Here is a 26,327-nt window from a genome sequence, read left to right as displayed (position 1 = left end):
CTCCCCAAACGATCCTGTACTGTAAGTGAAGCCTAAAACTGATCGTCCTCCATGTGGTGGTAGTCAGACACCACCGGCATGTCCCTCGCGGGCTCAAATGCGTAATCCATGCCGTTAAAAGTGCTCATTTTCGTCCGTGTATATAGGACTTGCAGCTGTTGTTTATGGTGCTCCGCGGGTCCTACCATGCCAGTGACGTCATCGAAATTGCCAGCGCTAACAAGCGCAATTTTGCGTTGCTTATAAAAAGCTATATTAATATTTTTTATTAAAATGTTTAGTGTAATTTACTTTTAATTGTCATAAACAACACGTTTTCATCGTCGATTTTTTTCAGTTCAGTTCATCTTTAAGCATGTATGGGTTAGAAAAACGGCTATTTTTAACATGAAATATTGCGCAACGCACCTTTAAAATATAAATTATTTTAATATAGGAAAAAAACACAAAATAAATACAATATATATATATATATATATATATATATATATATATATATATATTTAACATAGAAATAGAAAGTCGCTGCTACATGCTACAGTGTTCCGGTAGTTCTTAGCTTATTGTTGAGTGGTTGGGGTCTATGGGGTTTTTCTGCCCATTTTATTTCTCTTCCAGATGAGACTATATACAGTACTTTTAGAACTTTAGTTTAATACTTAGTGTTAGGGGTTTGTTCAAATGACTACCAATTATTAATATGAAGATTTCAGCACTTTTCACAGCTGTTCCTGTGACTCTGCGAGTCTCACCTCTGCAGCTTGGCTCGCGTTGGCTCCACACAGGCAGCGAGGCATTGAGGCATGTGAGTGTGGCGCCCCCCTGCAGGTGGTATCCCATGTGACACTGGAAATGAGCCGTGCCTCCGGGATGCAGATCTTTGACTGACACCTCCCCAAAATGAGGCCGTCGAGGTAGGGCACAACTCAGGCGAAAAACTGAAAGAGAAAGATCAGATTCTCCTTTATGAGACATGAGTAGATAATGCCAGATATTTTGGAGGGTGAACTATTTCTTTAATCATTTACGAGTAAAACTATGATAATTCCACTCGAGAACACTAATCGAAACAAATTGAAGCCAAGGCAGCACAAGAAAGCCTTGTGAAATGAGCCCTGGAGTGAAACGACAACATTAGCCGGTTAATGGACATGGCAGAAGCCATCAAGTTAGATAACCGAGCAAATTAACCAAACGGAGAATTTTTCAATTAAAAGTTTGAAGGCAAAGCCAACTACTGAGATTTCTGGATGAGGAGCATTTTTAACATTTACACAAGCACCTGTGGGATTCATTACCGTAATATTAAACTTCACAGTTTTATGTAAAAGAGCAATTATCTCCACAAATCCCACAGATGCCCTGTTTAATGCACAAGTGGCTTGTTTTGAAAGACTCACTTTGATAATGCAGCTGGAACATGCCGACTCCTCCCTCTGGAGACGACCGGTAGAACACGGATAGCGTGTTGGTTGGACTGCGGATCACCTGACCTTCCACCAGAAGCGTCTGATTGGCCAGTACGAGCAAGGCTCCGCCTTCATCCACACCTCTGATTGACAGCTGCTCGCCCTCTGACAGGTTGACACTTTTGACCTAAGAAAACCACAATACATTAAGCAGTATGTAGAGCATGTACAGTATGACATTCACATATTATAGTTAATTTGAGAACAGAAAAGTAATGTGTACTAATGATGGTATCTGATGATAATACCATGGTACTATATAAAGAGAATGTCTCTTTTTAATCATAAAAATTACTTCATATAGTCAAGAAACTTCCATATAAGTGTGTGTGTGCGAAATTATAATATTTATTTGTACCAAATTTCATATATACTGATATTAACCAAAATATTTGATAAATAATTATGATATATTTATAATATTAAAAACAAAAATGACAATACTGTAAATATTGCATTATATATATTTAAATATTAGGGCTGTCAAACGATTAATCGCGATTAATCGCATCCAAAATAAAAGTTTGTGTTTACATAATATATGTGAGTGCACTGTGTATAATTATTTTGTATATTTATAAATACACAGACATGCATGTATATTTAAGAAAAAATATTATTTATATATAAAATATTTATATTTATATATAATACAAATTATATATCAATCTATGTACAGTATATACATGAAAATATTTCTTAAATATACGTATACAAGAATGTGTGTGTATTTATATATATATATATATAAAATAATTATTCACAGTACACCTACATGTAAACACAAACTTTTATTTTGGATGCGATTAATCGCGATTAATCATTTGACAGCCCTAAATTATATATATATATATATATATATATATATATATATATATATATATATATATATATAATCGTTTCACGTTGATTAATCGCGATTAATTGCATCCAAAATAAAATTTATATTTTCAATTTTCTGATGTTGATAATGTATGTGTGTGTGTGTGTGTGTATATATATATATATATATATATATATATCAACATCAGAAAACAGTGATTTTTCACACCATGTTAAAAAGTTATTCATTTAAATATATAGTTTTAAATGTGTCATTGGTGTTACATTGCATAATTTTCATAGATTTTCATTGAAAAAAAAATATGATTTAATAAAACCATTTCAGAGAAAAAGAATAACAGGAACAACATGTTTTTCTTTGAAACAACATGCACCAATAAACAGTGCACAATAAAAGCAATAACGCGCATTAAGAAAGAAAAAAGTGTGCATTTTGATTTCACGTTTAAAGCATATCACAGCCAGCATGGATTATCCATATCTCATCTGATCCCATGAGGACAGTGTGTGTATACATACCAAATTAATTAAAAGTGTTTAATCTCTTGAGACAGAATATTTAACACACACACACACAAACACACACACAGACACAGCAGGCCTTTGGCTGTGGATTAAAGGGGTAATTAGAGATTATGTGACGGGCATGAATAATCCGCAGAGGGAGAGCGGACGTGGACACGGGATTACAGCAGGCAACACGCGGGCACTGCGGCAACAGGCCCCCGTTTCTCTCATTAACATCTGCTTGTGTGGCAACACACTGCTGCTGCCGGCCCGAAGTGCTCAACTCCAGTAATTAGATCCCTGCAGTTACACCATCCGCCACTAGAGGGCACGTTCGACTGGACACAGAGTTGTTAAGCGCAGTCACCTGTATCCGAGCGAGGGTGTTGGGGAAATGTGCTAGGCACAGGAGAAATCAAATTGCATTGCAGGAAAAAAAAAAAAAAAGCTTGTTAGGCAGCAGATTGCATTTCCAGATAACTCCCTCGGGGCCTCGGTGTTCTGCAGCTGGTTATTTGTTGAATTACACAGTCTATTAGCATGTCATTTAAAGAGATTCATGCATTAACAGGTGCCTGTTTAGTCAAGAGAAACCAGCGCAGTTTGTCATATCGTTTGAAGGAGGGGGAATGTATGATTAATGGATGCAATATTCAAACCTCGTATTCAAAGGTGTGCAAAACTGAACCCCCGTAGAGCTGTAAGTGTACCTGTAGCTCCACGCCGTAGCCCGTGTACACCGTCACTGTGTACGTGCACTGCAGGAACGCTCCTTCGGGAAGAGGAGGATCGTCTGAAGAATCGATGTAGCCCTCTGGGTCGGTGAAATTGACCCTGCAGTTTGTTACAGCTGGAGGAAAATGCCAGACAGACATTAAAAAACCCAATTGAGAATTTCTAAAAAGGGGATTTGAGAAGGAAAACAACAGTCAGGAGAAACATCTATTGAGCTGTAGGGGAGCGCGACGCACGTAACGTTCCTCCGTGAAAAACGCAAGACCGGTGTTCTGACGATTCATGCTACCCATCGAGATTTGCTACTTACCGGTTATGCGCATGTGCAGACTCGTATTTATTTATTTATTTTTTTTTTTTTACAAAAGGTACATTTTCCTGTTATAATGTATAATTTCCCTTTAAAAAATGCTTACTACCATATGAATATTTGTACGGTCAGCCAGCTGAAAAAGAATAACTGAAAGTTTCAGTTACTATGAGGAAAGGTGTACTTTGACAAGTCAAAGATGAATATTTTATGATAATTTTTACTTTTCACACTGTTTTAAAAATAAAAACAGTACTCCACAGTATACAGTAGCTACTCATAACTTAGAATTTTATTATTAATTCTATTTCATACGACTTTAATCGGCATTCTGTGATCAATTCGCGCTACGGTAGCATTTTTCGACAAGGCGGGCGCCTAAAAGTTGTCTTTCATTAGCACTCACGCCACCGGCCTCGCGCATCACGCCGTCTTCTTACATCCCCCGCCCTCGATCGTCGTGCTCGCCACAGCCAACTAGACATTTTGTGCGAAATGAATTTCAAACTCTGGTGACAGCTAACGTTAGCCTTGCAGACGGAAGAGTGAATTCTCTGTTTGCGCTGTTCTGGATTAGTGGGTGTGGCTTGCGGAGCTGTGCAATGCGGTGCATTGTGGGACCTGTAGTTTTTCATACAAATGCGCTCCTTGGTTATTTCCTGTCTTCTCTCGGTCAATAGGGCACCAAATTAAAAAAATCTTTTACATTTCCACTACATATATGATCCACTTACCGCTTTTGGTAGCCTGTTTGTTAATGTGCTTGTTTCTGAAAGTCAGTCGCTAGTTCCGCCATCTCGATGACATCATGCACGTCATTAAAGGAGTAGTTCACTTTTGAAAAACCTTTTGCTGATAATTTACTCACCCCCATGTCATCCAAGATGTCCATGTCTTTCTTTCTTCAGTCGAATAGAAATTAAGGTTTTTGATGAAAACATTCCAGGATTTTTCTCCATATAATGGACTTCAATGGGAACCAAACGGTTCAAGGTCTAAATGACACTTTCAGTGCGAACTGTTCAAACTGTTCAAAGGGCTTTAAACGATTCCAGACGATGAATAAGGGTCTTATCAAGCGAAACGATCGCTCATTTAAACAAATAACAAAGTTTAAGTTTATATGCTCAAATGCTCACCTTGCTCTGTTCGAACTCGTTCATCAAAACGAACAAATCTTTTTTCGAGTAATTTGGTTCATTCAAAGAGCGAAACAAACAAATTGACTCGGAAAAAGATTCGTTCATTTTGATGAACGAGTTCGAACAGGAGAGTCACAAACGTGGGTCGCAGAACAGAGCAAGGCGAGCGTTTGAGCTTATAAAACTTAAACTTTGTTATTTATTTATTAAATGAGCGATCGTTTCGGTTTCGCTTGATAAGACCCTTATTCATCGTCTAGAATCGTTTAAAGCCCTTCGAACAGTTTGCGGTTTGCACTGAAACTGTCTTTTGGACCTTGAACCGTTTGGTTCCCACTGAAGTCCATTATATGGAGAAAAATGTTGGAATGTTTTCATCAAAAACCTTAATTTCTTTTCGACTGAAAAACGAAAGACATGGACATCTTGGATGACACAGGGGTGAGCAAATTATCAGCAAAAGTTTTTTTGAAAAGTGAACTACTCCTTTAAAGATGGCTAGCGATGATGCACATTTTTATGCACATTTTGGATATTTTATTCAGATCTTTGGGTTTCCACCCAGCATTTTTAAGCAATCTCTGAACATTTGCATAAAAAGTGAATGGAAACCCAGCAAGCCTATGATTCCCAGTGCGAAAGCAACCATACGTCATTCACTTTCAATGAGAGTTGGCGAGACTGTGCTGGTAATGCGATGAAGTTAATCAGAGGTCAAATATATGTAAATGTGCAGCAGCATGAGGAACAATTAACAACCGACAGCAGAATGACTCATTTGTGATTCAGGTTTCTCCGAAACTCGGTCTTACCTGAGGTGAGAACACCAGACACTGTGTCGACGTTCACAGTGGTGGGAACCGCGTCGGTGAGCGAAGGCTTCGTGTGTGCCGTTGGAGCATCAGAATCCCAGCTCGGGGTTGCGACGGCCTCCGGGGGTTCGGTGGGGAGGTCGTAGGCTGGAGGTAAAGTGGGGTGTGTAGGGAGCATCTTCTTCAGGAAGGGCTGGTCGGGGGACAGGGCATCTGCTCTGGCCTCCAGCCCCTTCCCCAACATGGGCACAAGATTAGGTGGTAAACCACTGGGAAGAGTCACACCCTTCTGGGCCAGAAGATGATCCTTGCCTGACAGGACAGACTCAAGGAAGTCCTGCCCCATGGATGCCACTCCTCTGGGGGTTTCTTTAGGGGCTGGCACCTGCATCACTGGAGTGAGGCTGGGTGGAGGGGTCAAATCGCTCTCATCTGGGACAGAGAAAAAGAGTTTGAGAACAATTAGTAGGGAGTAACCAAGTTGCTTCCTGCAAACATAACTGATATCCCACTTGCTTGCCCAAGACAGCTATGGAGTGCAAATTGCTCTGCTTCTCAAACTTGTCTCGTGAGAGAAAGAGCCCAGTAAGAGATCTCATGTCTAATTGTCAAGATAAGTCTGCAAACAAAAGTCAAAGATCTCATTAAATACTTCCAAGTTCAGATCATCCGAGCTATCCATACTTTTATAGCACTATATTCTATGGCTTCGTCTGAAATCGCATACTATGAGTAGGTACTTATTTTGAATATAGCAACAGATACTTTTTTTTTTAATGGTCTATATAGTATGAATGTAATCCGAACATTCTACATTAGCCATGTTGTCATAGTCATGTGACCCACCACACTGTAAAAAAATATTTTCAAGATTTGTTATCACAACATTTTTTCTTTTGTCAAATCAACTTAAATAATTTATTTAGTTGAGATAACTTATTATTTTGAGTTTTTGATGATTAAATCAATCTCCTTCATTGTATAAACTCACTTTTTCCAGTTCAATCAACTTAAAATTTTAAGGCAACCAGGTTACTTAATTTTTTAAGTTAAACCAACAATATTTTTTTACAGTGCAGGTTCTGTTTACTGCCATTCATAAAACTTTCCTGTAGTTTCCATTGTAAAACTATTTAAAACATGTTTGGTAATTCAAATAAAGCTAAAATATAACAAAATAAAATAAATGTTGTATTTAAATTTTAAAATTAAACTAAATAAAAATGTTATATTTTGCCTTGGCAACTCACTCAGATAATTAGGTTTAAGGTAAAAACTAACACTAAACTAAAACTAAAAAATAAAATAGTAACATTTAAAAAAAAACAACTAATGATAAAAACAATTACTAAAATTTTAAGTGAAAACTGAAAATATAAAAATAAAAGCTTTTTCAAAATATTAATAAAAAGTATACAACTACATCAATAATACTAAAATAACACTGCTCTGTAATGTACCTTTAAGACATGGCGTCACACGGCACTGTCACTATATTTTCACTGGCTCCACCACACAAAAAAATGACATTTTATATGCAAAAAAATATTTTATGTTTAAAGATAATATAAGTATTCCTAACAACCTTTTACTAGAAATAACGATAAAACCATAATATTACTTTCTAACTCCATAGTTAATGTTACACACTGTGTAACTCGTTTAGCTTATTCTTAGCTAAAAACACTTAGTTCTTTCAAAAATATATGTGCTCATTAATGTATATTTACTTCAAGTAATAAAGTATTCTCGTGAGTGTATAATATGTAAGGGATTCTAATGTCGGTCGCCATGTTGTCCCTCCATCCTGAAAGTACATTAGCCAAAGAGGGACATACCCGTTAATTCAAGCTTCGCCTTTCGCGTTTACGCTTGAGTTAACACTCATGGACGAGGTCGAACTGGAAGCCATGTTAATCTTGGACTACATTGGCCACCGTAGGAGTTGAAACGAAATCAGAATTGAGAGGAACAGAAGGTGTTTCTCAATGTCAAGGATACTTCCTTGGCAGGACGGGTCCTTCCAAGTCATTTCCTTCAGAGGCTAGGCAAGGGTCCTCTTTAGCGTTCGGAGAACATGTAAATGGAACAGGCTAGCAAGTGCACGTCATTGCGTCATTACATCAGTGAAAGGTACGCTTCGGCGCTGCAAAAATCATTGTGCTGGTGTACTGCACTGTTTAAATACACTTGACAGTCCTTATTTTGTCTTGTCAGTCCTCATAGAAATAAATAAATAAAGGGATAATGTATAACCAGGCGGTTGTTATAGTGAATACAACCCCGCAAACTCTAAAGCAGAGGGGTCTTGATCAGCCGGTTGTATTCGCTGTAACAACCGCCTCGCTATACATTTTCCCACTTATAACATGGCTACCTACCAAATAAATCAATAATTTGACACAAAATATTGATTTAAAAAGGAGTTTATTCATTCAAAAACGATTATATTACCGGAGTTAACAGAACTACCTCCATATAGCAACATGATCTAACGTTAGCTGTTAAAACACATGCAATTGTAAAATATGTGACCAACAAAAAAGGCTAATGAAGTAAAAATTAAAAAGTTAATCACCAGTAAAAGGGAACAGCTTTAAATCCCCTCAGCAAATTTGAGCCGATATGTTAAATAGTTTAACAAACATTAAATAAATGGCTAAACTGAAATTATACTTGCTTACATTTGAAAGCATATTGCCGTTATCACTCCGACTCCGCTAACGGTCGACATTTTTTTATTATTTGATCAAGATAGCAAAGCTGCGCATAGGATTGTGGGTGATTTAAGAGCGCGAAGGCTACACATATGCATCCTTTCCTGTGTATGGGATATTTTCCGAACGAAGGACTCAGTCCTTGGTTGAATTTCTGAGGATCCTCGACATTGGAACAGTCCTTCGACGGACGTCGATGACGTAGCATCCTCGAAATTCCGGCTTCCGAGGATCCTTCCTTGACATTGAGAAACGCCTAGAAACTAATATTCACTGGATGGTCATATACCTTTTCACCACTAGATGGGGGTAAAAATCACACAGTGTAGCTTTAAGAAATTGTAGAAAAAGTTTCTAAAGGTGTGACTGGAATTTGAGCAAGTCTTGTGAGCAATAAAAAAATCAACCTCTGAGCTATACAATTTTCCACTGGAAAAGCATGTTGCCAAGCACATAAGTGCAATAATATGCATGATTTGCGATAAGGTTATGGTGAAGAGCAGGCTTCCACTGCTGCGTTCAGTCAGGGCAGTATCACTGATGAGGGGTCGGTGTAACAGAGGAGGGAGTTCAAGCTAAAGGGAAATCTAGTTTTCACAGCACTATTCTGGGTCTGTCAGGCTGAGTGGACCCCTGCCAGGACAGTAAGTTATTCAAACTCTCTCTCTTTCTGTGCTGCTGCTGATTCAGGTTTGCAGACAGTCCTTCACGGGGAGGATGGACTGGAACGCAAATGAAGCGTGTCGGAGAAACGACGCCGTAAGAAATGCGCCGACACGCCGGTTCCTACGTGTGTTAATTTGTGGAGCTTCACCTCCTGCGCGCCAACCCACCGCATGAACTCATTCTCATGCCCACTGAAACACCTCAACCTTTCATTTTCTGCCAAAAAGGATGTCAATGAGCCAGTTAAGTGACATCAAATTGTCATGCTTATGCTTTGTTTAAATTGGATTTGAACCTAAAAAGACATTTTTCTGCACTTCACTCCCACTCCCAAAAGTATATGCGACCACATTCAAATAAAATATTAAAATGTTCTATACACACTCACCTAAAAGATTATTAGGAACACCTGTTCAATTTGTCATTGATGTAATTATCCAATCAACCAATCACATGGCAGTTGCTTTAATGTATTTAGGGGTGTGGTCCTGGTCAAGACAATCTCCTGAACTCCAAACTGAATGTCAGAATGGGAAAGAAAGGTGATTTAAGCAATTTTGAGCGTGGCATGGTTGTTGGTGCCAGACGGGCCGGTCTGAGTATTTCACAATCTGCTCAGTTACTGGGATTTTCACGCACAACCATTTCTAGGGTTTACAAAAAGAATGGGCAACTTTGACTGAAATAACCACTCGTTACAACCGAGGTATGCAGCAAAGCATTTGTGAAGCCACAACACACACAACCTTGAGGCGGATGGGCTACAACAGCAGAAGACCCCACCGGGTACCACTCATCTCCACTACAAATAGGAAAAAGAGGCGACAATTTGCAAGAGCTCACCAAAATTGGACAGTTGAAGACTGGAAAAATGTTGCCTGGTCTGATGAGTCTCAATTTCTGTTGAGACATTCAGAATTTGGCGTAAACAGAATGAGAACATGGATCCATCATGCCTTGTTACCACTGTGCAGGCTGGTGGTGGTGGTGTAATGGTGTGGGGGATGTTTTCTTGGGACACTTTAGGCCCCTTAGTGCCAATTGGCTCAGTTTCTGACCATGTCCATCCCTTTATGGCCACCATGTCCCCATCCTCTGATGGCTACTTCCAGAAAGATAATGCACCATGTCACAAAGCTTGAATCATTTCAAATTGGTTTCTTGAACATGACAATGAGTTGACTGTACTAAAATGGCCCTACAGTCACCAGATCTCAACCCAATAGAGAATCTTTGGGATGTGGTGGTGGAATGGGAGCTTCATGCCCTGGATGTGCATCCCACAAATCTCCATCAACTGCAAGATGCTATCCTATCAATATGGGCCAACATTTCTAAAGAATGCTTTCAGCACCTTGTTCGAATCAATGCCACGTAGAATTAAGGCAGTTCTGAAGGCGAAAGGGGGTCAAACACAGTATTAGTGTGGTGTTCCTAATAATCCTTTACGTGAGTGTACAGGGTGTGGAATTACATTACAATAGAATATACTAAATCTTTTCATGACAAACTAATTCAGAGGCACACGACTTTAATCTCTGTTGGCTTTTTCACCACAGGGGCCATTCCTCAAGGTGAAAAAAGAGGAAGTGCCTGATCAATTAAATTACTCTGGCGAAAAAAGCTATTACCCTCGCAGAGTGATAGAGTGTTGTCCAGGGACGTTGTCTGAGCAATAAAACATGTAATGAAAGCGAGTACCAGAGGAAACCACCTGACGTGGCGTACACAGGGCCACTATGTCCTCTAGTGAAAGTTAATTGGTCCATGCACTTATACATGCACTTCTGTTCAATATAAGCAATTCTGAATTTATTAGAGATTCAAACAAGAAGACAGTTGATTTATAACAAATATATTTCAAGGTTTCATGAAATGGACTTTTTTTTTAATGTTTCTTGAGGTACCCCCTATAATGTTAATAATTTTTTTTGTATATATGCAGAAAAATTCATATTTTCAACCCACATTCTGTCTGAAATGTTTGGTTTTAATGCTTGTGAGTATACAGCCACTGTTATGATTGGCTTACGTCACTGCATAGAAAACAGCATTAACGCCCACTAGCTATTAAAAACATTATCCACATAAAACCGTCAAAGCATAATGAAATTGTTTACTTCCAAAAACGCTTTTTGAGCATAGAAAATTAAATGTCCAATTTAAACTGTTGTAAATCTTGAATGCTTTGGAGAATATACTTCTCTTTTCAAAGACGGCACTTGGCAAATCATTGCTGAAGTGAGAAAAGTTTTAAAAAGTTGACTTAAAAAAAGTTACAGAATTTTATGTTATGAAAAATGCACAAAAATACTATTTACATTTGTATTTTATATATATTCATTTACATAGATATTTTCATACATTTTCAAAAAATATATATTTCTAAAACTGCAAGAAATCCAAAGCCATAATTCTAAAGTTGGGCTCCAAATTTGAGCCTGATATCTAAAAAAAAAATTTTTTTTTGATTTTGTTTGTCCGCAGTACCAAAAGTTTCCATTAGATGAAATTCATCTCCCTTTAATTTTCAACGTGCAAAGGAGCACATGTATTTTATTCAGGACCATTAAACCTTTTCGAATCATGTCTCGAATCATTTTGTGTGTGTGTTCACATAGCAAATGCCAAAACATTTACCAAGTTTTACCAAATTTACCAAAATGTTTTACACATAAGTAAAAATGTAAAAAAAAAGGGTTAAATAGATGTTTTGTTTATATTGGGGAGGATGTTAACCCTTGTGCTGCATTAGGGACATTTTTGGTCATTTGCAGTTTAATTTCTTTGACCATTTGGCTGTTTTAATGCAAATGGTATGTAATTTGGTAAAATTGTGAGTTTTGGATAAATTTGGAAAAATTTGATCCACTTTTGCAAAATATGTATAACACACACTGTGTAGATCAAATAGTAACACTCTGCACCATAATGACCAAAAATGCCCCATTGAAACCCATTAAAACGCTGTGTAAAGCCGGGCCATCATTAAAACATGAATCATGATTTACACTGAAACATCCTTTCATTTTGAAGTAAAAGTATTATATTTGCATTATATAGAGTTTTCCACCAGAAAGGTACACTACATAGGTATAGGTATTCGCTATTGGTGGAAATGCACGTTATTTTCCTGGTTTCCACTAGGGAGACTACTGACTGTTTTATGAAGCATTTTAATGGCTCAATGACCTAAAATTATGTTTCTGAGTATGTGTGGATGTCTGAGAGCAATGTGTGTGTGTTTAGGGCCCAAATTAAATACATGGTGTTTAGGCGAGTGACAAATCACAATATCCTGAAGGTCATATTCTACCTTTTTGTCTACTCTCTCTCTCATTCTCCCAGTCTCTCTCTCTCTCTCTCTGTGTCAGTGGTGTAGGATGTGTGTGTGTGTGTGTGCATTTAGCAAGAGAAAGCGCTTCTCACTGCATTGTTTTCTTTCGGTTTGATTCGTGCGTATTTTACGCACAGACATGAACCTTTGACACAGCTTTGGGGTTTATTTTAGCAGTCTATGTACAGTATCAAAGTTAATTGATAATTTCTCACATACATAGAGGCAAAAAAATAGAGAGCCATGCAGTCAGTCCTTAGACAATAGTAACACCTTTCATCTTGTGGCAACACAAAGATGTAGCTGCGAGGGATCCAAAACAAAGTTTGCCTTTCATACAAGCGCAATTGATGCAAAAGTTATAAAGCTATGCACATCTTTGGTGCGGCAATTTCAAATTCGACAAGATGAAGAAAAGTGGGTCTGCAGACACCCATGGCAAAAGGAGGAGGGGGTGCAGTTTCTGCCCTAACAAAAAAAGAAAAACGTCCACCACCTGCTCAAAATGTGGCATTTACATCTGTAAGGAGCATGCATTGCAATGGGCTTTATGCCCAGCTGCACTACTTCCTGAACTTCAGCCAGCTCCTTGTTTCCTGTCTGCTATTATTGGTCAAATTGATTAATTCAGGTGTGCCTGACCTCAGTAGTCATGGCAACAATAATCAGACACACCTGAATTAATCAATTTAGCCAATAATGGCAGACAGGAAACAAGAAGCTGGCTTAAGGTCAGGAAGTAGTGCAGCTGTGCATAAGGTCAATTCTGCAGCTCCCTCAAATCAGCTGAAGAATGACCCCAACAATGACTTCCTTTCGATGGCGTTCGCCCATCCCTTGTGCTGTGTTCACACAGGACGCAAATTCGCGCCTGACACATCTAGTTTGATGCTTGACCACTTTGTGTTAATTCCACCAAATCTAGCTGTCATTTATTTTTGTTTTGATGATAAACAGAGCCAGCTTCCAAAAGTTATTAACCTGTCCTGTGATTTTTTTCTCTCTCTCACATCCAGACACGAACTTGTGCACATATATGTTGATTGTCTTTACATCATAATACTATTTCATATAATCTAGATATGGAATGAATAACAATCAATACAAAATGAACATGTCTCGTATAAGGAAATAAATTTGCTTTGTTGTGCATAATCCCACCATGCATTAAGTCATATTACAAAATAATTTATTGAAGCATCCAGACACTTCACCACGTGAGCAAGCAACTAGGCTCCTGATTGGTTAACACGGCGCGAATTCACGCCAAAGTTCAGATTTTTCAACTCGGGCGGCAGACACGAATTCGTGTCAAACGAATGCACAAATGGCACTAACTAAATCATTCGCGCTTAACGCGCCAGATGCTCAATTCGCACCATTCGCGCGAATGAGGCGTATTCGCGTCTTCTGCGCCGCGCTCCACGCCTCATTCACGTCGCAGGAATTTTTTACGCGCGTAACGTGTCTTTGCATTGACTTAACATTGAAATCATTCGCGCCTGATGCGCTATTCGCGTCTGGTGTGAACGCACCATTAGGACCGACTGACCCTTGTTAAACTGCTGTTCACATGGAACCCTTCTCCACTTCGGCCTTCAAAGCTCCCATTTGAATATTTGCTACTACCACCAAGATCTGCACCCGCAGCGGCTCCACATGGGGCCCGTGCCCGGAGCTTCTGCCCCACCGTTGTGGCCCTCCTACTCATCGAGGTGTGCCCTTTGACGGCCAGCCCCATTCATTTTCAGGGCTAGCTGATTCGGCAGGAGAGTTGTTACACACTCCTTAGCGGATTCCGACTTCCATGACCACCATCCTGCTGTCTATATCAACCAACACCTTTTCCGGGATCTGATGAGCATCGGCATCGGGAGCCTTAAAGTATTAGTTCACTTTTGAAAAAACTTTTGCTGATAATTTACTCACCCCCATGTCATCCAAGATGACTATTTCTTTCTTTCCTCAGTCGAAAAGAAATTTAGGTTTTTGATGAGAACATTCCAGGATTTTTCTCCATATAATGGACTTCAATGGGAACCGGATGGTTCAAGGTCCAAAAGATAGTGTTAATAACAGTTTCAGATGCAGCTTCAAATGTCTTTAAACGACACCAGACGATGAATAAGGGTCTTATCATGCGAAACGATCGGTTATTTCAAAGCTTATTCCAAAAATGTAACTTTTCTAAGGACAAATGCTAGCCTTTCTCCATTCTGTGAGGCTCGTTTGCAACATCACGTAGTACGTAATTACGTTCAAAAGGTCACGGGCGACGTAGCCAGAAGTACAGAGTCAGAGTGTTTACAAGTTGAACGCATAGGTTGAAAACTAACTCAAACGCCGTTTACAAAAAAGGAATTAAAAGGTAAAACAACGATGTCGGACGATTTTGATTCTGTACTTCCGGCTACGTTGCCCGTGACCTTTTGAACGTAATTACATATAACGTGACGTTACAAACGCGCCTCACAGAATAGAGCGAGGCTAGCATTTGTCCTTAGAAAAGTTACATTTTTGGAATAAGCTTTGAAATAACCGATCGTTTCGCATGATAAGACCCTTATTCATCGTCTGGTGTCGTTTAAAGACATTTGAAGCTGCATCTGAAACAGTTATTAACTGTCTTTTGGACCTTGAACCGTTTGGTTCCCATTGAAGTCCATTATATGGAGAAAAATCCTGGAATGTTTTCATCAAAAACCTTAATTTCTTTTCGACTGAGGAAAGAAAGACATGGACATCTTGGATGACATGGGGGTGAGTAAATTATCAGCAAAAGTTTTTTCAAAAGTGAACTACTCCTTTAACCCGACGTTCGGTTCATCCCACAGCGCCAGTTCTGCTTACCAAAAGCAGCCCACTGAGCGTTTCGCATTCCACGCCCGGCTCCAAGCCAGCGAGCTGGGCTTCTTACCCATTTAAAGGGGCACTATGCAGTAATACCGATTTTGTCAAACAGTGACCCCTAGAGTCGCTGTGGAGTACTTGAATTTAACGTTACTGTCGTAAATACCACTCACGCAGAGCGTGATGCGTTACATAGGGCCCTATCTTGCACCCGGTGCAAATGACTTTATACACAAACGCATGTCTCATTCCTATTTTGCACGCGCGCAAAGCGGGATTTTCCCTCCACAGACGCACACAAGGAATCAACTTTGTCCTAAAATTTCGAATTGACTCAATCCAGACCGTTATTAAAACACAGTATAAGAGTACAGAGCTATACAATTAATGTGGATAGTAGCTCAGATAAATTCATCTTAAGAAAAATGTATGAGAGATGTGTTTGAGATCATCTTTTACCTTTGATTGCTCTCAGATGTGCCAAGATACTCAAGTCTGCAGTTTGAGATCTCTTCTGAAACTCTAGAGGAGACATTTTCGAGATTATATGGCGTCTTTTTCTTTGAAGAACAATCTCAACTTCAGCAAAGCCTCCTTTTGATCCTCTAATCTGATTGCTGTCTAAAAGAAACAATTGAAGTATTAAAGAGATTTGTATTCATATAAGATGACTAAAACATCTGACCTATGAGAAATTGGATTTTATAACACATCCGTTGCAATTCAGTGCTCACTCAGAACAACAACAACCCTTCATCTATTAATGGTTCGATTTGAGGCTACACATTCAATGATCACTGTTTGCCAGTGCACGGTGTTATCTCTGTCAGTCATTTAAGCTATAGTGACAAAGAGTAGCAATTTCGCTTCATTGTTCACTGGATCTTTTTCATCATGTTGAATTGCTGTTATACGCTGTTGGACTTTTATTTATAGCAAGTGGGTCAGACAAAAGCCAACACCATCTGACTCTGAAACTCCAGAGCCACTAAACACTACAGGGTTGTGTAGTTAGGACAGGAGCCATTATACACAGAGAGAGAGAATTTTAATGACGCTATTTTTCAAACCTGCTATTTTGAATGTCAAATGAACTATTTCCCCCAGTCAGAAATTGCAGGAAGACATTAAAATCTTTTCATCACCGAAAGCGCTTTTCTGCTGCATGAAACCTCCGCAGAAATAGCTGCAAATGTCATGACCATCTGTAAATTAATAAATCAACTGAGCAATCAATTAACAACAACAACAAAAAAACACATTTTACCATAAAAAAATTATTAATTAGTCAAATAAAAATCTAATTTAAAATGGAAAATTCAATTTAACAATAAATAACGTATAGAATGTACGACTTTTTATTTGAAGAATATGTCAATTATATACACATACAGTATCTTAACAAAAATATGTATATAAAAAATTATATAAATTCAAAATGCAACTTTCAATCTAACAAGTAATAATGTAGAATGTGATTATACATTAGTTTTTATAATGAAATTACTATTTAAACATAATTATACAAATACTGTATATATAAATTAATGAATTAAAATACGCAAAAAAAATGCAGTATTCCATTCAGAAATTAATAATGTTGAATTTTATTCTATATACGCTGTCACGGTAAAGTTGTTCAGTAAAGTTTAGAGTTTGTTTTCAGTCATTGGCTGTGTCCGAAATCTCCACTCAAACCACTACACCCTACCCCCTATGTAGGGGGTAGGGAGTAGAGCACTATATAGTGAGCTCACCAGTAATAGAAACACCACTTTCGGACACTACTCGATCGTCTCTCAGCGCCGTTGAATACATCATTGCTGTCGCACTATTTAAACACGTGCGTGCTTACATGTCTGACAAAATTGTAAAACTACATATCATAAGTTAAATGAGACAGAACATAATTTACATTTGTATGACAAATTTGTATAGTCATGCTGCTCCCCTTGTCGTCCGTCTGCCATTTTTACGATGTGCAATGCATGATGGTATGTAGGGCTTGGGTTGTACACTACTTTTCAAATTGCATTCTGGGATACATTGAGTGGACTATATAGGGTATAATAATCATCACTATACATTCAGACAGCACTACAAAATGGCGAGCTCACTATATAGTCCACTATATGAGTAGTGGGATTTCGGACACAGCCAATGCTTCTTTCTCACTTTGCTTCTATAGTTACTGATTTGATTAATTGTTCAGCTGTGCACCTCGTTAGCCTCTCTGTTTCATTTGAGTTTCAATGGGATGTGAATGATACACTTTGTGTTTGCTTTGTGGAATATTAAAGACTTCAGTTTTGAATCTACCGTGATTGTGACATATGCAAAATATGTATTATATGCTATTTTTGTAAATGAATGCAATAAACTAGAGGCTCCTCTCACCATAGGTGCTCGGGCCCTAAAAAAACACACACACACAAAAAAAAATATATGAATTGTAATAAATGATATTCTATGTCTTGGAACATCCCGCTCTCTAGTTATCAACATCAACCATCAAAAAAAAAAAAAAAGCACATACACCCACTTTAATAACCAGATATGACTAAGGTGTTATTTTCCCCACTACTCTGAATGACAAATGAACTCTTCCACCATTAGAAATTGCTCTCGTCAAGTTGACACATTAACACGCGTCCACACCGAGCCAGTGATGCGCCTTGCAGTGATGTCAGTGCGGTTGAGCTGGCCCCGTGAACGCCATTCATTCACATGAGATAATGAGCCCCAAACACAGGGGCCCCAACACCACAGCAATTACTAAGAGCACAGAGTCCAACACTGCTGCTGATTGAGAAATTAATCCTCCTCTAGCTGTCATCAACTTTACTCTCTCTCTCCCTCCGTCTCTCTCTCTCTGTCTCTCTCTGTCTCCCGCCGCCTCTGTCTCTTCTTTATCTTGTTTCCTTGACTCGGCTTCTTTCCGTCCCCCCGCACACTGCTTATTCTGTCGGATTATGACTCAGACAGCTTTCCTGACAGTGACGGCGGAAACAGAAGAAATGCAATTCAATAAATGGCCAGCGCTGAGAAAAATGCAGGAGAGGCAAAACAACAACAACAACAAAAAAAACAAAAAAACAGTGGCAGCAGAGCAACCATGCGAGAAATATTGGACTGAGCTAAATGTAGTTTCTAGCGGTTATGTTGGTGTTTCTGCTTTTTGTACCATGGATTGTAGATTTTGTACCATTGAATTGTACACATATGAATCTGGTAATCAGACAGGAGTATATACAGTACACTCTCAGAAAAAAAAAGGTACAAAAACTGTCACTGGGGCTGTACCTTTTCAAAAGGTACACTTTTGTACATTTTGGTACCTTAATGGTATATATTAGTGCCTAAAATGTACGTATTAGTGCCTAAAATTTACATATTAGTACCTGAAATGTACATGTTAGCACCTGAAATGTACATATTAGCACCTGAAATGTACATATTAGCACCTGAAATGTACATATTAGCACCTGAAATGTACATATTAGCACCTGAAATGTACATATTATCACCTGAAATGTAGATATTAGCACTTGAAATGTACATATTAGCACCTGAAATGTACATATTAGCACCTAAAATGTAAATATTAGCGCTTGAAATGTACATATTAGCACCTGAAATGTAAATATTAGCGCTTGAAATGTAAATATTAGCGATTGAAATGTACATATTAGCACTTGAAATGTACATATTAGCGCCTGAAATGTACATATTAGTGCTTAAAATGTACATATTAGTGCCTGAAATGTACATATTAGCACCTGAAATGTACATATTAGCATCTAAAATCTACATATTAGTGCCTAAAATGTACATATTTAGCACCTGAAATGTACATATTAGCACCTGAAATGTAAATATTAGCGCTTGAAATGTACATATTAGCACCTGAAATGGACAAAAGTTTACCTTTTGAAAAGGTACAGCCCCAGTGACAGCTTTTGTACACACACCTAAAACTGTCCTGAATGTTGCTTTTAATTGCAAAAAGTACCATCATATAACCATGGTAAAACCATGTTTTTTTTGTATCTTAAACACAGTACCATCAAAACACCATGGTAAATATGGTAATCATGAGGTACCATAAATACAAGTCCTGTCTTTACTATTTACCACAATACATTTTTTGTAGCGAGATAGACTGCAGTACAAAAGTAAGTGTAGTAACGCAACTGTACTTTTTTAAGGGTTTCTATTGTTAGAAAGTAAACATACAACAACTCGTGTAACAAAATATGTGCATCAATATAAATAACTATTTTATGAAATATGACAGCATAGTTAAAAACAGCCTGTGTTACTCTAGCTGAAGCTCTCTCAGTAACAACCCTACTCCAAGTCTTTCGTCTCTTGAAATGCAGTAAAATAATTCCTCTCAGCAGCATCTTTTGACATTCAAACAGAGGTGAAAGAGGGCCAATCATGCGGCACAATGGTCTTTTCATCACTAGTGCTTGACAAGAGGAAGATCCCGACCAATCTGGATCAGGAAAAACCATGAGATCCTGTCAAACGCTTGATGGTTGCCATCCCGCCTCCCTTTGTGTGTCTGGATCAAATCCAAAAGCGGTTCAAAGCGAATATGCCAAAATCAAAATAGAGGCATTCAGTTGTCATAATTGCAGCCTGGAGAGCAGTTGGAGGATTTTCAGTCAGACGCTGCTGCCACAACAACCTGGAGAGGTTTAGCAAGCGTTTCTGTTGTTGATAAAAGCATAGTGTGTTCACCTTCACAAGACAGTGTTGTCTTTATCAGGATGTTGCTAAAAGCCAGCAGCTATTGAGAGCAACAACAGAGTTCCAGAAGTAAAAGTCCTATTCATTTTCTTTACAGAAAAACTGGGCTTTAGCAATAATGTATTAAATCCGACAGGCCTACCGTGAGTTCTGAGGTTGAGTGACGGTCTACGCTTCTGTAGAAGACACAATTCAAATTCAAGTTTTTTTTAATCATGTTTATTTGTAAACTTCAGAGATGAACCCAACAAGGATTATTAGGAACACCACACTAATACTGTGTTTGACCCCCTTTTCCTTTCAGAACTGCCTTAATTCTACGTGGCACTGATTCAACAAGGTGCCGAAAGCATTCTTTAGAAATGTTGGCCGATATTGATAGGACAGTTGATGGAGATTTGTGGGATGCACATCCAGGGCACGAAGCTCCCGTTCCACCACATCCCAAAGATGCTCTATTGGGTTGAGAACTGGTGAATGTGGGGCCATTTTAGTACAGTCAACTCATTGTCATGTTCAAGAAACCAATTTGAAATGATTCGAGCTTTGTGACATGGTACATTATCCTGCTGGAAGTAGCCATCAGAGGATGAGTACATGGTGGTCATGGTCAGAAACAATGCTCAGGTAGGCCGTAGCATTTAAACGATGCCCAATTGGCACTAAGGGGCCTAAAATGTGCCAAGAAAACATCCCCCACACCATTACACCACCACCAGCAGCCTGCACAGTGGTAACAAGACATGTTGGATCCATGTTCTCATTCTGTTTACGCCAAATTCTGACTCTACCATCTGAATGTCTCAACAGAAATCTGCTGCATACTGGATGTTTTCCCCTTTTCACACCATTCTTTGTAAACCCTAGAAATGGTTGTGCGTGAAAATCCCAGTAAGTGAGCAGATTGTGAAATACTCAGACCGGCCCGTCTGGCACCAACAACCATGCCACGCTCAAAATTGCTTAAATCACCTTTCTTTCCCATTCTGACATTCAGTTTGGAGTTCAGGAGATTGCCTTGTCCCCTAAATGCATTGAAGCAACTGCCATGTGATTGGTTGATTAGATAATTGCATTAATGAGAAATTGAACAGGTGTTCCTAATAATCCTTAAGGTGAGTGAATTTGAATATTTGGCAATAAACCAAAAATATATATTTTTTTATTAATTATTTAATATATATTTGCAAATTTATACACCAGCAATCATGAAACTATTAAGTTATTAAAATATGCTACTGTTTAAAAGTTTGAGGTCAGTAAGTTTTTTTTTTAAAAAGAAACCAATACTTTAATTCAGCAAGGATGCATTTAATTGATCAAGAGTGACAGTAAAGATATTTAAAATGTTACAAAAGATTTCTATTTCAAATAAATGCTTTAAAAAAAACTTTCTATTCATCAAAGAATCCCAAAAAATATTAAGCAGCACAATTGTTTTCAACATTAACAAGTTTCTTGAGTAGCAAATCAGCATTAGAATGATTTCTGAAGGATCATGTGACTAATGATGCTGAAAATTCAGCTTTGATCACAGGAATACATTATAATAATAATGATAATTTGTTACATTTATATAGCGCTGGGTACTCAAAGCGCTTCACATATGGAAGGGGGAATCTCCTCAAACACCACCAATGTGCAACACGACCTGGATGATGCGACGGCAGCCATATTGAGCCAGAACGCCCTCCACGCACACAGCTTACTGGTGGAGAGGAGACAGTGATGAAGACAATCATAATATGGGGATGTTGAGGAGGCCATGATGGACAGAGGCCAACAGGCAAATACTCTTACACCCCTACTCTTTTTGGAAAGATATCCTGGGATTTTTAAAGACCACAGACAGAGAGTCAGGACAGTCTCATCTGAAGCACGTGCTGTGTGTCCCCATCACTATACTGGGGCATTAGGACTCACACAGACCACAGGGTAAGACTCAGTCTTCCAGCAGCAAACTAGGATATCTCTCCTCCAGGGACTGACCAGGCTCAACCCCACGTCAGTGGGCAACCAGGGTGATATGCCTATTAGCTATTTCACACTGGCCAAATCGTTACATTTTACAAAATATTCAAATAGAAACTACTTACTGTTTTTACTGTGTTTTTGAACAGATAAATGCAGCCAGGGTTAGCATAAAAGACTTACTGACTCCAAACCTTTGAATGGTATCCCTTACGAAAAAGAAGTTTATTCAAGTGTGCCATTAGTATTCTTTTTTTAAACTAAAAATAAGAAAGTATACTTTCAGTTTATTTTTCCTGTACTTCTCAGAAATATACTTCAAATTACACTTAAGTGTACTTGACTTATACCGAGAGAAAAGCAAGTATATTTGTCCCGTTCTTGTACTCAATCTTTTGATCCAGAAATACTTAAAAGTATAATTAAGTATTCAAAGTATACTTGTATAAGTATTACAGTAAAAAAGTAAACTATTAGTATGTATCTCATGTGTACTGCAAGTGAATTTATGGCTATACTGTATACCCATAAATTCACTTGCAGTACACATGAGATACATAATTATGAACTAGTTGTGCACTTACTGTTACACCTAAACATACACTTTTATGTACTAAAAGTGGGCCAATTTAGTCCCAAGCGGTATTAAAATAGTACACTTACAAGTTTACTAATAGTACATAGTGACATTAGTATACTTACTACATAATGTATATTTAAAAATATACTTGAACATTACTGAAGTATACTACACAAAATGAACTTGAAATATACTTCTTTTTCGTAAGGGGTGTATTGTGCCCTTGTCTTATAATATATATATATATACTTTATTTTTGTACCATCATGTTATTTCAACACATTCTCATCCTTTAACGTCATATAGAACGCTATATGAAAAAACGACGCTATACTACGCACATTGCACCCGTTATCGTTAATATAACACGTGCTGTGAGGGCTAAGTTTAGGTGTGGGGTAGGGTGTGCGTGTCATATTCACGCTAAAGCATTTATGACGTCTTGGGTTCGCGTGTTATATTAACGATAAAGGGTGCCATGTGCGTAGTATAGCGCCGTTTTTGCATATAGCGTTCTATATGACGTTAAAGGATGAGAACGGGCTGGTTATTTCAGTTAGTTTTACTAACTAACCACCGCTAATTTAAATGAATCTTGTCTAAGCAAAAGCACATCTCTTTCAATGCAAATGAGTTGAATTATAGAATATAAATTATGGAATATATTGGCTGCCACAGTTAACATTGTTTATGCTCCATGTCAAAGTTTGTAATGTTGTGATTCATCGGGGAGCTGGTCGGATCGCTTCGAGTTTCAGAACCCTTTATTTGAAATCCCAATGGTAGGAAAAAATATTTCCGGAAGCAACACCGATGAAAGAAAGTGGGCAGTCATGGTACAAGAAAAGGCATTAAAATAAGCTACAAATGACTTGACCGAACCAATAAACACGCTCTCGTGGATTCGAGCAGAGCTTCCCACACACTTCCACATCTCCCCCGTTCTACACGGCATCCCATTATCACCGTTAACAGCTATGACTGTGTGCTGACTCATTAAAGGTGTCAATGATCCACCATAGAGAGGAAGAGTAACAGAGTGGTTGTGAAAGGAGGGATTGCATGAGATAAAGAGGGCGGCGGGAGGGTGTGGAGAGAGAGAGAGAGAGAGAGAGAGAGAGAGAGAGAGAGAGCCAGCAAGGCTGTGTGTTTCTGGGCAGAGCAGATAAAGGCCACCGCCATTGGCTGTGTGGATGCAGGGAAGAATTGCACGCTTGTCAAGGTTTGAACGCATGGCTGAATAGAAAAATATATAACTAACCTTGACTTTTCAATCTCTACATTTGCCTGCTTTTATGCCCTTCCTCTTTCCACCGCTGGTGACATTCTCTACGCTTTTTACATCTGTCAAACAGACAATTACTATGACCGTAAATTCCTGAGGCGCATTCCCGTCCGTTCATATTCAGTTGCTGTGGAAAAGAGCCGTGTGTGAACTGAGGCTACATTGCTTGTGACTACATGCTGCAAAACATCACGCGTATTAGGGTGGAAATTAACTAAATAGCTGTCCGTGACAATTATAAACCACAGGGGAAAAGAAACACAAGTGTGTAATGTAAACATGACAGTGTAGTAAAACGACGGTGTTCACAATCATCAACCTTTATAGCTCAAACGGTTGTTCTTGGAGCCATGCTGAGCATTCTGGGAGGTCTGCAGTTCAGCGGTGGCTCTTCTGTTGGAGCGCAGGAATAACTATCACCACTCACTATGAATATCTGATGCCTTAGACCTATTTTAATAACTGCCAGCATTTGCTGAAAGAATATTATTAGAGCTGCTCAATATACTCTCTGCCTGAATCATAATCATATGTTTGTTTGTTGGCCAGAGGAGAACTGGCCCCTGACTGAGCCTGGTTCCCCCTAAGGTTTTTTCTCCATTCAGTCACCTGATGGTGTTTTGGTTCCTTGCCACTGTGGCCTTTGTTGCCTTTGGGTTTTGGCTTGCTTGCTTGTGGACACTTAATATTCAACAATATTATTGATCTGCCTGCATTACACCATTATAGGAGAACTGAACTGAGCTGGACAATGACATCACTGTTTTCTCCAGAGAGGCTGCATAGATAATAAACTAAAGTAAAAAGTTTTAATCACAATAAAAAAATTTGATCTCACGGCAAATTTTACGAGGTGGTTAATTCGCAACAATTCGTACGACCTCACTCCTAAGAATTAATACGATTTTTGCTAAATCAGAGTTGGCCAACTTGTATGAATTCGTATGAGTGACCTACCCCTACGTGGGTTTAGACAAATGAGGAGCGAGGTCGTATGAATTAGAGCGAATTAGCCCCTACGAATTTGTACGAATTGGTCGTGAGATAGGGTTGAAAATGAACCATTACTGAATTCAATTAAAGGGTTAGTTCACCCAAAAATGAAAATTATGTCATTAATGACTCACCCTCATGTCGTCCCAAGCCCGTAAGACCTCCGTTCATCTTCGGTTGAAAATATTTTAGATTTAGTCTGAGAGTTTTCTGTCGCTCTATTGAAAATGTATGTACGGTTTACTGTCCTTGTCCAGAAAGGAAATAAAGCCATCATTAAAGTCGTCCATGTGACATCAGTGGATTAGTTAGGATGTTTTCAAGTGTCAAAAATACATTTTGGTCCAAAAATAACAAAAACTACGACTTTATTCAGCATTGTATTGTCTTCTGTTGTGGATCTGTGCTCAGTGACGCTGATGACATATGTCTGGTGCGTCCGTGTATTCGGGTTCAGATAAATATGCTGTTTTCCTCAGTGTGGAAATCCTTAGACATTTTTGCGAAGATTGTTTTGTTTACAGCGTGCGTCTCCCTCAAACTGTAACTGAAGCTCAGCCGCACCAAACACACGTCAGCCGCGTCACTGAGCGCGGATCCACAACAGAAGACAATACAATACTGAATAAATTTGTAGGTTTTGTTATTTTTGGACCAGAATGTATTTTCGACGCTTCAAAATAATGATGTCCCATGGACTACTTTGATGATGTCTTTATTACCTTTCTGGACAAGGACAGTTTATTGTACATACATTTTCAATGGAAGGACAGAAAACTCTCAGACTAAATCTAAAATATCTTAAACTGTGTTTCTGAAGATGAACGGAGGTCTTACGGGCTTGGAACGACATGAGGGTGAGTCATTAATGACATCATTTTTATTTTTGGGTGAACTAACTAAGCTGGACCATGATGGTAATTTCTTCTAGATCTGATGTAGCAGAAACAAACTCTGTTGCATTATTTTCCTGTTATCACTGTAAGTTTTATCCAAAGTTGAACATTTTTCAACTCTCGGCGACCAGTAAAAAACGCTGAGCGTTCGGCACTTCAGCGTGAAAAAAACGCCCAGTGCCTCGTTACGCTCATGGTGTTTAAAAAGCGCGGCGTTCCCATTGAAAACAATTGAAAACGTACGCCAGGCGCGTGGAAAAATGCGTTGGTGGACACACGGCCTAAAGCTGCATGCTTAGAAACAATCTATATTGTAAAAAGCACTGTATATATATAAAGGTGACTTTAAAATAAAACTTCCAAAATGGGGTCTTCACAGTAATGTCATAGAAGAACCATTTTTCAGTTTAAGTCTTTATAGAACATTTAAAAAAATCTGCAATAAAGAACCTTTTG

General features: G+C 38.5%; 1 protein-coding gene across 1 annotated transcript in view; it reads right to left on the bottom strand.

Moving 5' to 3' along the window:
- sez6l (seizure related 6 homolog (mouse)-like) overlaps positions 1-26,327 on the bottom strand; it is a 60,370-nt gene that overhangs the window by 13,477 nt on the left and 20,566 nt on the right. Inside the window, exons 2-5 of the mRNA XM_089126192.1 lie at positions 5,819-6,250; positions 3,530-3,669; positions 1,401-1,596; positions 753-938 (exon numbers count right to left, since the gene is read on the bottom strand). Coding sequence (XP_088982318.1) covers positions 753-938; positions 1,401-1,596; positions 3,530-3,669; positions 5,819-6,250 — 954 coding nt within the window. The remainder of the gene's footprint in view (positions 1-752; positions 939-1,400; positions 1,597-3,529; positions 3,670-5,818; positions 6,251-26,327) is intronic.

This window comes from Pimephales promelas, chromosome 23, assembly GCF_988280905.1.
Source record: "Pimephales promelas chromosome 23, fPimPro1.hap1.1, whole genome shotgun sequence".
NCBI lineage: Eukaryota > Metazoa > Chordata > Actinopteri > Cypriniformes > Leuciscidae > Pimephales > Pimephales promelas.
Note: the sequence above shows the minus strand (reverse complement) of the source record. Positions and strands in the feature narration are given on the sequence as shown.